The sequence below is a fragment of the Lagenorhynchus albirostris genome, chromosome 14 (genome assembly GCF_949774975.1).
Source record: "Lagenorhynchus albirostris chromosome 14, mLagAlb1.1, whole genome shotgun sequence".
NCBI classification, from domain to species: Eukaryota; Metazoa; Chordata; class Mammalia; order Artiodactyla; family Delphinidae; genus Lagenorhynchus; species Lagenorhynchus albirostris.
The window spans coordinates 74,031,933-74,046,182 of record NC_083108.1 but is presented as its reverse complement, the minus strand read 5'-3'; the positions used below and the strand labels follow the sequence as shown (position 1 = coordinate 74,046,182).

Sequence of the window (14,250 nt, the reverse complement as noted above, 5' to 3'; positions counted from 1 at the left end):
CACACCAAGATATGCCCCACGGTGGGACCCATCATGGCTCTCACGTCCACATACCTCAGACTCATTCCCTCTCCTCCTGGGGCCGCTGGAAGCAGCCCTCCGGAGCCCATTTCTCTCTGTCCCAGACTCCAGACCAGGCAGAGCCCCAGTCAGGCCCCTTTGGCTCTTGGCCCCTGATGTCCCATCAGATACTTTTTTTTCTTTAAACATCTTTATTGGAGTATACTTGCTTTACAGTGGTGGGTTAGTTTCTGCTTTATAACAAAATGAATCGGCTATACGTGTGCATATATCCCCGTATCCCCTCCCTCTTGCGTCTCCCTCCCACCCTCCCTATCCCACCCCTCCAGGTGGTCACAAGGCACCGAGCTATCTGGCCCATCTTCCTCTTCTCAACTAAATTCATCTTCTCTCCTGTAATTGAATCGAGCTCCATATTGGTTTAGTTGGCCCCTAACAAATGGTTCTCCCTCACAAATCCATTTTCCACCCCTCCCTGTCTCTGAAAACTCGCCAGCCAGCCTGAGCTCAGGTTGTTTTATTGTTGTTTTCTTTCCCAGGCTTTTAAAAATCATATCTGTCCCAGCCGGAGTGAGTGCCTCCCCTCCCCTTGGCGCTGGCAGGCTCACCAGCGTGAATCACCGTCCTCCACTCCGTCTCCCACAGGCCCCTGGAAGGGCCTCCAGGGCCTTCCATCGAAGGCCCACGCTGTGGGCTTACCTCTCGCATCTTCTGCAAGGGTGTGTCAGCTGTCATCCCCTGGTGACGACAGGCTGGCTTTCTTCGCAAGCTCCGATGCTGAGGCTGGTTATCTGAGGCACACTCCAGTCTGAGCCCCGCTGGACCAGAAAAGTGGTCCCCTCCCAGCTGTGACTCGTCGGTCTGGGGCCTCCTGGGGAGACACGGTGACTGCCTCCCTGCCTCTTTCCAGCCATGAGCAGGGCTAGTTGGATGCTCGGGACGCTTGCCAAGGGGTGGAGAGCTTTCTAATGCTGTGGGGGTCTGGAGTGTTCTTCCTAACGGCAGGTGTCAGAAGCTTCTAGAATGCTGAGCTCTTCGGAAGCTGCCTTCCATATCTGTCAACATCTCCTTGGCCTCTTTTTCTGTTTCCTCCATCGTTTGCCTGACGGCTTCCCTGTGGCTGGCGGGCTCCAGCGAGAACCTGAGGAGTAGGCTGGCAGGCAGAAGTTACTCCGTGTGGCATGGGGACATAGCACAGCAAAGGAGGAAGTCGGGGAACTCCACGTCCATGGTCGGACAGCCCCGGACGCAGCCCTTTGAGCTCAGACAGACGCCCCCTCGGTGTCACATGCACCCTGGGAGCGCGGCCGCCCCGGGCCTTGCTCTGAGCAGTGAGTTAGAGCATCCGACAAGGCATCAGGTACCTGGTCCCCTCCCCACTCTCTGTTTCCTGTTTCTGAAATTGAGGACCTGGGTCATAAGAGGGACCACATGCGGTTTGTGCTGAGCACCTACTGCGCGCCAGGCACTGTTAGCCCCATCCTGGGCGCTGGCCACTCAGCAGCCCAGCAAGGAAGAAGGACCACACGCAGAGAACAAAATGCACAGCAGGACGTAACGTCGATGACACCCAGGGGGTGGAGTGAGTCAGGTGATGGCAAGTGCAAGGCCGGTGCAGGTCGGCAGACCAGGTGGGAAGCCTTCGCATCCTCCAGCCCGGCAGTCTGTCCCTCTGCCCCTTTGCGGGGCAGCGACCAGGCTTATGGGTCTGTATGTTTGCCTCAGTGATGCTGAGCCCGGGCCGCACCACTCGGGGCAGATCGGGGCTGCGTAGGTGCGTCTGCTGTTTGCCCTGCACCTGGTAGCCCCGGGCTGCTGTGCTTGTCCAGTTATTTTAAGAGCACGTTTTGGTTTTTTGGACTAGTGTAGGGCTCAGCAAACTAAGGCTCACGCGCCAGCCCCGTCTCTGTGAATGAAGTTCCATTGGCAGCCGTGCCTGCTCGTTCGCGTGTTGTCTGTCGCTGCCTGCGCGCTGCAGTGGCAGAGCTGAGTAGCTGCAAAGCCAAAAATATTTACTATCTGACCCTTCACAGAGGAAGTGCGCGTGGCCCTGGTCTAATCTGTGACCGTCAGCCCTCCCTTCTTGAGGCCTTTTAGGAACCTGCTTTGCCCTTCTCAGCTGCTCTGGGACAAGAAATTAAACAAGTTTGTAAAGTAAAAGTTAAATAGGCTTTCAGTGGGAGGGGGCAGGGTCAAGGGCTTTCCCATGGGTGACAGGCAGAAGCTTAGTGCGTGGGCTTCTTGGCGTCATTCTGTTTTGCCCGGGGGGTTCTTTTCTTCCTTCTGGGTTCTCTGTAGAACGAGTGCGCACAGCATCTCCTCGTTCAGGCCGCAGGAGCTGCATGGCGTTGCTGACGTGTGACTTGCTGTGCTCTGAGCCCCCTGCTCCCCGAGTCTCTGTCCTTGGCCCCTAAGTGGTGGCATTGGCTCGCATCCCATTCGTGCTCTGGTTCCTGAACCCATACAGGGGGCTGCTGCCACCATCCCACCCCTTTTCCTAGAGATGCTGCCGGGACACCAGAGACTTGTCTGGATGTTGAGTTGCCTCCTTGTGCTTCTCCAGAGAGATGGGAAGAGGCGGGGCCCTGCGGCCGTGATGCAGGCATGTGCGTTGCCGCACCCTGACAGCCCCGAGCTGCTCTGTGGTCCATCTCCAATCTCCCTGGGATGGCTTCCTCCTGATGAATCAGGAGTGGAAGGCAGTGTTGGTGGCTGTGGGCTGCTGCTTGGCACTTATAATAGGGGGACCATCAGTGGAGAGTTTCTAAACCCCTGGCGACCAGAACTTTCTGCCTATCCACATGTGCCCCCTAAGATCCCTTCAGAACCTTACAAGCTCAACGGAAGTTCTCCCCATATTTGAAAGACCTGGCTTCTCCTTTTGCCTTCACGTCCTCCTTATGCCCGTCCACCTGCCCTCCACAGTCTCCAGTTAGGGCCACTTAGATCACTGAAAGACTTGTGCCCTTAGCTCGAGATGTTAGAACAGGCCACGTTAGTTCGGGAGAATGGCGTGGGCCTGATGAGAATCAACCGGAGATACTCTGGGTTCATGACATGCAGTCGTCCTTAGAGTTCTGAGCGGTAAAATGGATCCAAAAGAAATGACACTGAGGGACTTCCCTGGCGAGCCAGTGGTTAAGACTCGGCGCTTCCAATGCAGGGGACGCGGGTTCGATCCCTGGTTGGGAAACTAAGATCCCACATGCCATGCGGCATGGCAAAAAAAAAAAAAAAAAATGACATTGAAGGGGCCCTTGCTGTGTATGCGTCGATGTGGCAGAGGAGGGGGCAGCCACTGAGTGGAGGTGGTGAGGGCTGAGAAGTAGAGGGGCCACCCTTCATTCAGCCGTCTCAGGAGGCCTGGCCGTGACCTGGCAGCGGGCGGCATGAGGGATGTGGACCAGTGGCGAGGGGTATCTCCCTGCCCAGCACCCCGTGCCCACCCTGGACAGAGGGTCTAGCTACCTGCCCCGTTTTGCATGGGAGCTAACCCCACCCTCTCCTGCCTCATAGAGACCTCAGGGATGTACAGTCTAATCGAGTATCAGAGGGCCCCGAGTGTGGTGCTTAAGTGGAGGCCCGGGAGTGGCCCTTCTCTGAATGGCAGCAGCACCGGGCAGAGCAAAATGTATCAAGTTACAGACAAGTTTAACCCTGCCTGCGGACTTCCTGGATTCTCTCCGCCTCCTCTCATATTTTCTGGAGTTACTATGGCGATATTGGGTACCACGGAGATAATTGCAAGAAGCAAGATATGTGGCAGATTAATTCTTTAATCAGATTTAGGCCCACCAGAAAGAGGCTGGGTTTGGGAGAGTTTTTTTTTTTTTTTCTTTCTTGCTATTTTTTTTTCCTTCCTCTCAAACATTTCCTGTAATGAGAATAACACCAAAGGGTGTTAAATTCGTTCTGAAGGTCCACCTCTGGCTGGCCACATTCTTGTAACGATTTCATTAGCCTGAATTATCCACTTTATTTTCTTGTAACGGGATTAGCTGTACTTGAGACCAGAGAGGGAAAAGGTGGCGGAGAGCATCCGCTGTGTATTCTATTAACTTACCCTGGCAGAGGCGTGGAGCCGACCAGAATGCACGCCCCAGGCCAGAGGTTGCGTCTTCCGAAAGGAAGAGGGAACACGAGCAGTTCCACTGGGCTCGCTCGGCCCGAGGGAAGACACAGGGCCTGGGTCTGGCTGACGGAGGCCTCCTTGGGGACGATTTCTTCTAATTATCTTGCAACACTAGTAGAACACATGGATAAGATGGAGAACTGCTTCTTTTCTCAGGGCTCCAAGAATCACAAAATCACGTCTGGCCCTCTTACCAGATCTCTTTGCTGGAAACCCCTGGGGTGCCCCCAGGAGAGGCAGCCCAGCCCAACCCGCTCCTTGTCAGCTTCGACTTGACACATCGTAAGGGCTCGGAAGGTGTCACTCACTTGGCGCCAGTGCAGATCCGTGTAAAGGACAAGGGCATTCCTGATAACAACTTCCCTTTCTTCTTTCCCGGTACCTGCCAGGAACCATGGCATCAGCAGCCTTGTACGGTGGGCTGATTGTCCCCATTTTACAGGTGACAGAACTGAGCCTCAGAAAGGGGACGTCAGGTGCAGGGCTGGGGTCTGAACTCACATCTGACTCCAAACTTCGGTTCTTTCAGTAATGTGTGACTTGACCCCTCACTGTCAAAACTAGACTCCTGCAGCATTTCCCCACTTTGTGTGGTCCCTGGTGAATTCGAGGTTTCACCTGAGTGTTCAAGGCAAAGGCCTTTCACCTTGAGGTGTGTGACTGTCTTCTTTTTCTCTTCCAGATTGTATTTTCCAACTGTGTTCCGTGGAATAACAGTGTCTTAGGAGGTGCTGATAGGTTTTCTTGTTTGAGGGGAGACGGGGTTCAATGGCTGGATGAGTTTGAGAAACGCTGTGTCTTCTCTCTCGCTGTTCCAGATAAATCCTCCCTGCATCAAATATCTTAAAGGGACTGACAAGGTCTGCAGCGGAGAAGCTTACTGAAGTCTGTTTAGGCAGGTCTCTCCCAAATTTATTTAATTTCAGAACGCTTTTTACACAGAATACCAAATAACATCTTTCAGGACAAGTTTGAGAAATGTTGTTTTTTAAAAGTTACCTGTGATTTCAAAAAATTTTTTTCTGACATGATCTGCCGGAGGAGTATACTCAGATTCAGCAGGCAGTGTTCAGCCTTCAGTTCTTCTGAAGCCCTGCAACCGTGCACAGATGGCCCCCTTCTAGTGCAGAGGCTTTGGAATTTCTTCAGGCCTAGGTTTGAGTTCTGGCCAATCCCTTAAGCAGCTGGGGCCTCAGTTTCCCCATATGTAAATGGGTGCGTGATCCATGCCTCACAGGACTGCTGAGGACGGCATGAGGTTACACATGAAATATACTTGGAACAATGCCTGATCCACTGTGTGTGGTGGGACTCTAAAAAGTGCCTCTGACTGTCAGTTGGGGAAGCAGTAGGAAATCATTACAATTTCCGTTTCTATTTCTGTTTTATCTCATTCTTTTAAATGTTTTAAATAAGGATGAACATATACAGTGAAACAGCAGTACGTATGCACGTCACTTATAAATTAAAAGTGTGCATATATTGGAGATGAATGCTCAAAACTGTTTTACTGAGGATGTGCACCAACCCTAGGGGGTTGAAAAACGAAAACCACTGGCTTACAATCCACAAGAAAGAGGCTGTGCCCCGTGGAGGCCCGGGCGCGTCTGGCCTGCCGTTCTTTCCCAGCACAGAGCGCGACGCCCACACCTGGGACCTGGTCAGGAAATACTCGCCGAGTGAAGGCAGGACCCATAATACCCGAATGACAAGGCGCATTGGCGTTCCCGCCGTGCTTCGTGTCTGGGGCTGGGTCCTGGAGAATGGCGAGGGGCAGTTCATTCAGTGCACGTGGAGCCAGCCACGAAGGTGTCCACATTACGTGGACATAGACCACCAAGGGGGCCGACAGGCTGCAGGGGGCCAGGAGGGAGAGGGCAGGGCCCCAATCTGGGGTAATAAGGAGGGAAGGAAATTCCATCACTTTGGAAGTAGACCAGCCCTTCTGATCTCTTAGAATTGAACCAGAACGGAACTTACATGTGCAGATGCTAAAGACGGGGCATCTGGTATCTTTGGCAACACAGTGTTGAAAATGTTTTGACTTTGGTACCAATATTTAAAATCCCGTTTCTTAAAAGAATCTGGATTGCAGGACTTTCTTTAGAAGAAAGATCTGCCAGTCCTGGGCCTAGCTGGCTGTTCAGGCTGGGCCTGAGGGGTCCCTGCCTGCTCTGGTGGAACAGTGGTCCTCAACCTGGGGCAGGATCACCCTCACCTGTTACAGGTGAGCTTGTTACCACCTGGACTGCTGGGTCTCCCCCAGAGCTTCCGATTCAGAAAGAGGGGAGTGGGCTGAGACTTTGCATTTCTGACAAGCTCCTGGAGGACACTGATGCTACGGGTCCAAGAATCACCCAGAGCTGGGGGCATTTCTGCCAATTTGGCCCCAGCTCTCTTGGTTCCCTCCTACCATCTGTCTGGCCCCAGAGGTCTTTACTTGGGGACTGTTTCCTGCATTATCCTGGCTCTGGCATGTCTCAAGATGTTTTCATACAGCTTCCTCCTCTCTTATCCTCTCTCTCTTGTCAGTCCAACCTGGAAATGACTCAGCCAGGGTCACACGGCAGGTGAGGGCAGAGCCACTACAGGAAGCCTCTGTTTTCCAGTGCCAGGTCCCCTCCACCAGAGTCTCTCAGGCAATTCTGGGCTCTACCTGGAACTCGGGCCCAGACTCTGATTCAGAGATAACCCTGAACCGCTTATCCTCGGGACTCCTCATCTAGAAAACAAGAGGGTTACGCTTGCCTGCAGAGGACCCTATGAAAGGCTATTGAGAAAAGCTAAGCGCTGTCCTCCACACCTCCTCTCTCCCCTTCGTGGAAACCAGGCCATTCTTCAGCCTCCAAGAGGCAAAAATGAAAGGAATAGTGCACCAGTGATGATAAGGTAACCTTTCTACATCCAGTTCTCACCGTGATGAGCAGTGCGTAATTGGAAAAGTTCAATCTAATCGGTACTCTTTAAAAGAGAGAGAACAAAAGAGGAAGAAACTCTGAGCTTAAATATACCTCCATGAAACGGCTCCCAAAGCCACTGCCCCCTGCCCACGGCCCTGGGTGGAGTAGAGGCGCGATCCGGGGTCAGTCCACAGCTCACTTGCGCAACCTTCTGGGGGAGCCTCGCTGAGACCCCCACTCCTGTCTGCAGCTCAGCCAGGGCTGTCTGGAGGGAACGATGTCTTTTCTCTCCTACGCAGCAGGGCAGGATTCTGAACCCCGTTGTCTCGGCGCTAGCTCCTTGGTGAGTAATCCAGCCGGCCCCCTTTTTGCTGGCTCACTGCCTGCAATTGAAGGAATCGATGCAGGTACTTTGGAAGGAGCCCCTGGGGGCCAAACACTCCTTGTAATAGCGTGTGGTTGTAGAAGATGAGAGAGTGTCCTGAGGACAGAAGGACTGGGTGTTCCGGCCCCGGGCGTGCCGGTGCCATCGCAGTAGCATATGCATTGTGTGAGATGATTCGGGTGAAGGACGCAGACCTGGCGCTTAGGGAGGACTCGGTCAATGTCAAGTGCGTGTTTTCATGAATGTTTATAGAGTGTTTTCTGTGGGCTAGGCGCAGGCTAGGTTCTGCAGACACAACAGAGACTGGACTCTGCCGTCTTAGAGTGTTCTTTGTGTCTCTAGAAGGGGGAGGGAAAGACAAATAAGTAAACAAGCCATCCCAGACGGTGCTCAGATGGGACAGCGTGGCTGGTGGCGCGGGGAAGCGACGTTAAATAAGGTGGCAGTGGAAGGCCTCCTTGAGAAGGTGGCATTCGAGCTGAGATTGAATGACAGGAGGGTCTGTGGTGGGAACGGCTAGGCGTGGAGAGTTCTGGGTTATGGGAAGAGCAAGGTCATAGGTCCTGGCCTAAGTTCGGTGGCTTCACGCACAGGAGGAAAGCCAGTGTGGTTGGGTTAGCCTCCGTTTCCCCGTTTGTGAGGCTGGAGGATCGGCCGAGCAGCTTTGACCAAAGCTTTCGCTCTGTATACATTCCAGGAGCGGAAGGTTTGGATGATGGGTCCTGTGGCCCAGCCTCCCTCCGCTGCAGAAACCACCTGTCGTCGACGGAGGGGTGGGTTTGTCCCTAGGTGTCCATTCAGCCTGTCTGTCCCTCCACCCTGCTTCAGCTGGGGCCCGTAGCCACACGGCGACTCAGTAAGGAAAGGGGAACACGAGACGGGATACCGGGCAGAGCGGCTGCCAACCTGCCACGTTCATTCACCCCGTGGGAACTACCCAGTGAGTTCATGGTGGATGTGGGCGTGGAAGAGAGAGCAGTGAGCGGGAATCAGAAGCCCCCAGCTGTGGACCCTAAGCAGCTGAGACGCGGGGGTTGACCCCAGAGTCCTCTTTTGTCTGTGGGGCAGCAGGGGGCTCACTGCCTGCCTGTAGCTCTTCCCTACTACCAGCCAAGGGTCCCTAAAGACAAAGCTGATGTCTGGCCCACCGTTGCCTCGCCCAAGCACCTTGCACACAGATCCCTTTGGCCAATTATTAATAGACAAGACAGACCACACAGACTTCCAGTGAGCAAAGCACAAGTTCAGGGACAAACTGCCCACTTGGAGTCCAGCTTGGCTCATTGCCACCCGTGGGGCCTTGGACAAGTCACTTCACCCCCGTCGTAGGTAATGACTCGGGATGACCTTGGAGAAATCACATAACTTCTTTGAGCCTCAGTTTTCTCCATCTATAAAATGGGAATAGCAGTGCCTAGGTCATAAGGCTGTTGTAAGATCATGTATAGCCAATATTTAACACACCGCGGGGCACATGGCACTGAGAAGGACGGGGGGGAATAATGGATATTACGTGTGTGTGTGTGTGTGTGTGTGTGTGTGTGTGTGTGTGTTAGAAAATTGGTGGTGGTATATTGGAAAGGCTTTTTGATGCCAAGAGATTTAGCCCTTTTTTCGTACTCCAGAAGGAACAGAAAGAAGCCTGCAGTTTATTCTTAGCACAAAACCACCCCTTTATCTCATTGTTGTTCACACCACACTGTTGGGGCAGATGATTTTTTTCTTTTTTTCCCCTCAGCAGTGCCTTGAGTGCAGGTGTAGAGAAGTCAGGCCAGCAGACTTCCCCACGTGACTCAGCACTTCTGCTGGGACTCTGGTTCCTCCAGCGGATCCAAATAGGAGAGTGATAAGAACTTGTGTCCAGAGAGCAGGGGGGCCTAGGCTCCTGGGGGTGTGCCCGACCCCTACTCGGTGTCAGCGTGCGGGCTAGAAGGTTGGGCCGCCCTCCCAGCCTGCCCATTAAACCCCCGAACCCAGGCATCAGCACGGCTGCCAAATCATCAGGTTCGGCACTTCTGGAGGGCGCTCTCTGTCCCCCACACTTCCTTGTCCCCACTGCACCCCACCCCATCCCGTCACTTCAGTCAAGGAGGAGAGGAGAGGATGGTTCATCCCTTTCAGTAGCAGAGCCAACCCCCACCCCCGCCACCAAGCCGCTGCCATCCAGGGCTGTGGCAGGTCCAGTCAGAGGGCGCCAGGGGAGGGGATCCCCTCACGCACGCAAGACACACACACACACACACACACACACACACACACACACACACACTCTCTCTCTCTCTCTCTCTCTCTCTCTCTCTCTCTCTCTCTCTCTCTCTCTCTCTCTCTCTCTCTCTCTCTCTCTCTCTCTCTCTCTCTCTCTCTCTCTCTCTCTGTGTGTGTGTCTGCGATCAGGCCTGTCTGCCAGCGCGATTGCATGCCTGGACTTGTTTACGGGGCCCAGGCATAACTGGCTTGCCTCGCTCCACACCTTGGTGCGCCCTCCCCACCTCCTCCTTCTCTTCCCCCTCCACCCCCACTGCACCTCGAAAGAAATTAAAAATGTGACAACAAACACCCACGGATCCCCACCAGTCACGTGCTCCTGGCGCGGCGGAGCGGGGCGGGGCTGCGGCGTGGAGGAGTAATTGGTGAACCCGAGGTGAATGAAATAATTGGAACAGTGAGGTGTGAGTTTGTTACTGAAGTGTGAGCAGAGTGGGGGAGGGAAGGAGGGCCACGTTTAAAAGCCCCGTATGTCCTCTTTATTCACAGCTTCTGATACAGTAATTGCTATTTTGTGGTTTCTATTATCTACACAGTGGGGAGCATCCGTGTCTCCTTCCCAAGTGGTAGAGTCTGGGCTGGCGGGGGTTGGGGGGGGTTGGTTCCTGGGTGCCCGGTCATCTGCCTCCCTCTCCGGTCCCTGGCGGCCCTGCCCAGCCATGCCCAGGCCTCCTCTCCCAGGAGACGCGCAGAACTTCCTGCAAAAGCCGCTCTTGAAAATGGCTCTGTGGGCTTTGCTGTCAGATGAGAACTTTAATAATGGCTGGTATTTATATATCGCTTATCTCCAAGGAGCTAAAGGTACTTCATCGATTCCCCCGCCCCAGCCTTTTTTACCTTTTTCTTTTTAATTCTCTTTTGATATCTCTCTGAGATCATTAGTATCGGCTTTATTTTTTCCCACACAGTAGTTACACAAGCAACTGAAGCCATCCCTCCTGAGCTGGGAGGGAAAGCTCGCCTGAGTTTCGAGTCCCAGGCCGTGGGGCTTGGGCAGGTCACTTGGCCTCTTCAGCCCTTGGTTTTCTCATCTGTAAAAACAGGAGGCAGCGACTCTTACCCCACAATCGTTGTAGCTAGAAACGGTATATTTAAAAGGCCTAGCACTCCACAGGCACTCTGTCATTGGCCACTGGGGTGACAGCCGCAGTGACGGTCTTGAAGCTCCAGCCATTCATTCCGGGGCTTCACGGGAATCGGGAAGTTCGTTCTAAGATCTAACCCTAATCTTCCAGCTGCTCTGGAAGCCCTCACTCTTTCGTGTCATGAGGAATGGTGGGATTTTTTAAGCTCCTAGGGTCTTGGGACACAGCATTTCCTTGGCCATGCAGATGTCTGTCTGGACACCCCAGACGGGCAGTGACCTCCCCCACGGCCCCCCAGCTCCCTGGTCCCCACCCTCACTCCCTCGTGGATCGAGGATGCCCCTCCGTCCTGGCTTTTCCCTGCCAAGCTCCCAGATGCCACTTCTCCAGGCCACGTAAGCATGGCTCCTTTAGCTTCTCTCATCAGCTTTTTTTCTCCACCTTTTAATTATTTTCCTCGCCTTTCTCCGGACCCTCAGCTGCTTACCATGCATACAGCGTCCACAGCTTGCAGTGCACTGCAGAGAGGGAGGAATTAACCTCACCAGTCTCTCCCTCTCTCGGTCTCTCTTGCGTACACATACGGGTGAGGTCCCCAGAAATGAGCCACAGCTAAAAAGAACTGGGCAGCATCAAGGGACGGGAAGTTAGAGCCCCCGTGGGCAGAGGCAGGGGGTTTGCACCCAGTGCAGGCAGGAGGGACTGGGTCTGAGTCGGCCTCCCTTGCCCTGGGATCTCGGGCAAGTCACTGGACCCCTCGGAGCCTGCACAGCCCAATCCTAGCCGTCCCCGTACACGGCCTTCCTTCTTCATTGCCAGACAGGGCCAAGCCTCAGAATGAAAGCCCCGCTCCGGAAAGTGGCTGGTCCCCTCCAGATAACTGAAGCGGGTGAAACATCGCGCAGCACACAGAGCTCCTCCGGCTTCGCATCAGACACTCCCAGGTTCACACTCTGGCCCTGCCACCTACTCGCAAGAACCGCTACCTCCCTGAGCCTCAGTTTCCTCATCTGACAATGGGGTCGGTGAGACCAATAGTAATTAACATTTGTGCTCTTCATACGTACCCCGTGGCCTGGTTCGTGGAATCCTCACCACCACCCTCGGAGCGTAGGTGCGACATCCCAATGGTCGCGTCCGCCTTCCAGGGCTGCTGTTTCTTCGGTCCAAAACTACCTCCAGGCGTCCACTGTGAGCCAGGCCTGGGGCACCTTACTGCGGATCCCGTGATGGGCAAGATAGATGTGGTTTCCACTCTCGCAGAGCTGAATTCCAGCCCCAGGGGAAGGCAGAGCGTTACCCAGGCGTCCACACCGCAGCGCCCTGAAGCACGGTGGGCCCTGACGGCTGGGGGCACATCCGCCCCCACCCAGAGCAGGTCAGCCAAGGCTGCTCACGGAAGCCGAGGCCTGAGAGCCTGGAGGCTGGGCCGGGGGTGGAGAGTCAGGCAGAGAGACCGGCCCACCCCATAGGTTGTCTGTGGCCGTGTCTGCCCAGCGCCCAGCATGACCCAGACACGCAGCGGGTGCTCGGCAAGGCCTCCCTGTGCCCTTCAGCCTCCTGAGACCAGGTCTGAATCCGTCAGATACACTGTCCCCACGGTCCCCGTGACTCTCTGAAGAACTTGGTGCCAAAGCGCCATTTGTGTTTACCCAAAGGAGCCTGCCAGAAAATACGTGCGTCCCCTGCCCTCCGTGTCCAAGGCCAGCAGGGCTTCGCTGGAAAAAGAGGCAGCGTGTCTGTCGTGGGGCGTGTCGGCCTTTAGGTGGCAGAATAAAGCAGGGTTTGTGGGCAGGACTCCGCTGGGTTCTCCCACCTCACCTTCGTGTTGGTCCCCACCTGCCCAGCCTCTGGGCCGCTCCAGGTGGGCCACGAGCCTCAGCCGGGGGCTGGGATGACTGACAGGCCTCCACTGCCCATCCTCTGCAGCCCCTCCCCTCCCGGGAGGCTGGCCGTGGAGCCAGCAGCCCAGTTTCCCGTGGCCTCTGCTCGGAGAGGCGCCAGGAGAGGGAGCGGAGCTGCCGGGGAGAGTGCCGGGGAGACGTGCAGATTCATTTTGAGGCTTCATAATGCCGCATTTACACACCGTCCTGCCTCCAGAAATTGGGCGGGCAGATGCCTGGTCATGCCGGCAGGGCTGCGGGTTAACGCCACAGATTCAGCTTAGATCATTTCACGAGAGCTTACGGCCTTTACTGTGCCTTTTGCCCAGTCGGTCTCTGGCCCCGAGGCGTCCTGCACCATCGTGTGTAGGTGCGTGTGCCCGGGTGCCCACAAGTGTGTGTAGATTTTCAAATAAAATAATACCTCTTTGCAGATGCCGCGCACATTAAATATTTATCGGCAACAATTTGTGCGTATATGTTTCATAAATGGACCTGAGGATGGGCTGGGGGCGGGGGAGTGAGAGAGGAAAGCAAGGGAGGCCCGATCCTTTTGTCCGGGAATTTCTCAAAGGTTTATCCAGGGGGAGGGGGGCACTGGGGAGATGGTTGGAGGCCGTGTTCACCTGTCTGATCCCTGCTGGATGCGGGGGGGCGGGGGGGAACACCTGCCTTTTCTCCTCCAGAGTCAGCTTTGCCTGACTTCGGCTTCGCAGATATCAAAACCCTGAGGCAAGAGTGGGGTTTGGAGGGCGTGGCTGTGTGGCATTCAAGTGCCAAGCGCTGAAGAACCATCCCAGGTCCCGGATCTGGGAGAAGGGACTCACCCTGCTTACTCAGTCAGATTCGTGGGGGTCCGTGGGGAGTCCGTGCTAACCCCGAGTCCGGGGTCCTGGCCTGGCCAGTGCTTCCCCAGCCCAGCCATGCGTGCACGGGGCTGCATCCCCCTTGCTGAATATTCATTCCCCCCACCCCCTCACCCCCGGGAGGAACGGCATCCCCAGTCTGACGGTTCCCTCCCTGCTGGCGTGATGGCCAGGCCGGAGGGAGAAGGCCACCCAGGCCCCCAGGACACGTGCTGGCCAGTGGGGAGCTGACACTGACACGAGTGTTCGTGTACGTGGCTGTGCACACGTACCCGCCTCGTGCATCTGCGGGCACTCCTCTCTTCTAACTGGAAAGGGTTAGCGGGTGAGAATCGGTCCTGCCTCCCCCCGCCCCCTTTGCAGGCCTCAATTCTGAAACTCCCGTGTTTTTATTCCCAGCACCTTCGGGGAGCTGAAGACAGTCCGCTTGCCGAAGAAGATGACGGGGATGGGCTCGCACAGAGGGTTCGGCTTCGTCGACTTCCTCACCAAGCAGGACGCGAAGGTGAGACCAGGGCCCCTCCCTCCCGGCCTCTCCTTTCTGGGTCCTTTGTGGGAGAAGCAGCAAGGCCTCTTCACAGACGTGGGCGCGGCCCCCACTCCCCATTCGGATTTTCTCTCCCCTCCTCTCCCCAGCCCTGCTAATTTACACAATGTCCTTGGAAGAAAAGACCATGGGCCTTGTGTTTGGAGGAAGGGGCGGTTCTGTGTCC

At 55.2% G+C, this 14,250-nt stretch overlaps 1 protein-coding gene across 6 annotated transcripts in view; it reads left to right on the top strand.

Moving 5' to 3' along the window:
• Window positions 1-14,250, top strand: part of RBM19 (RNA binding motif protein 19) — a 129,962-nt gene that overhangs the window by 74,775 nt on the left and 40,937 nt on the right. For all 6 annotated transcript variants that reach the window (XR_009544317.1, XM_060170209.1, XM_060170212.1 and 3 more), the window contains one exon: window positions 13,937-14,042. Coding sequence is in view for 5 of the 6 variants with exons in the window: in XM_060170209.1 (XP_060026192.1) it covers window positions 13,937-14,042 (106 nt within the window). In the remaining variant the exon portion in view is untranslated. The remainder of the gene's footprint in view (window positions 1-13,936; window positions 14,043-14,250) is intronic.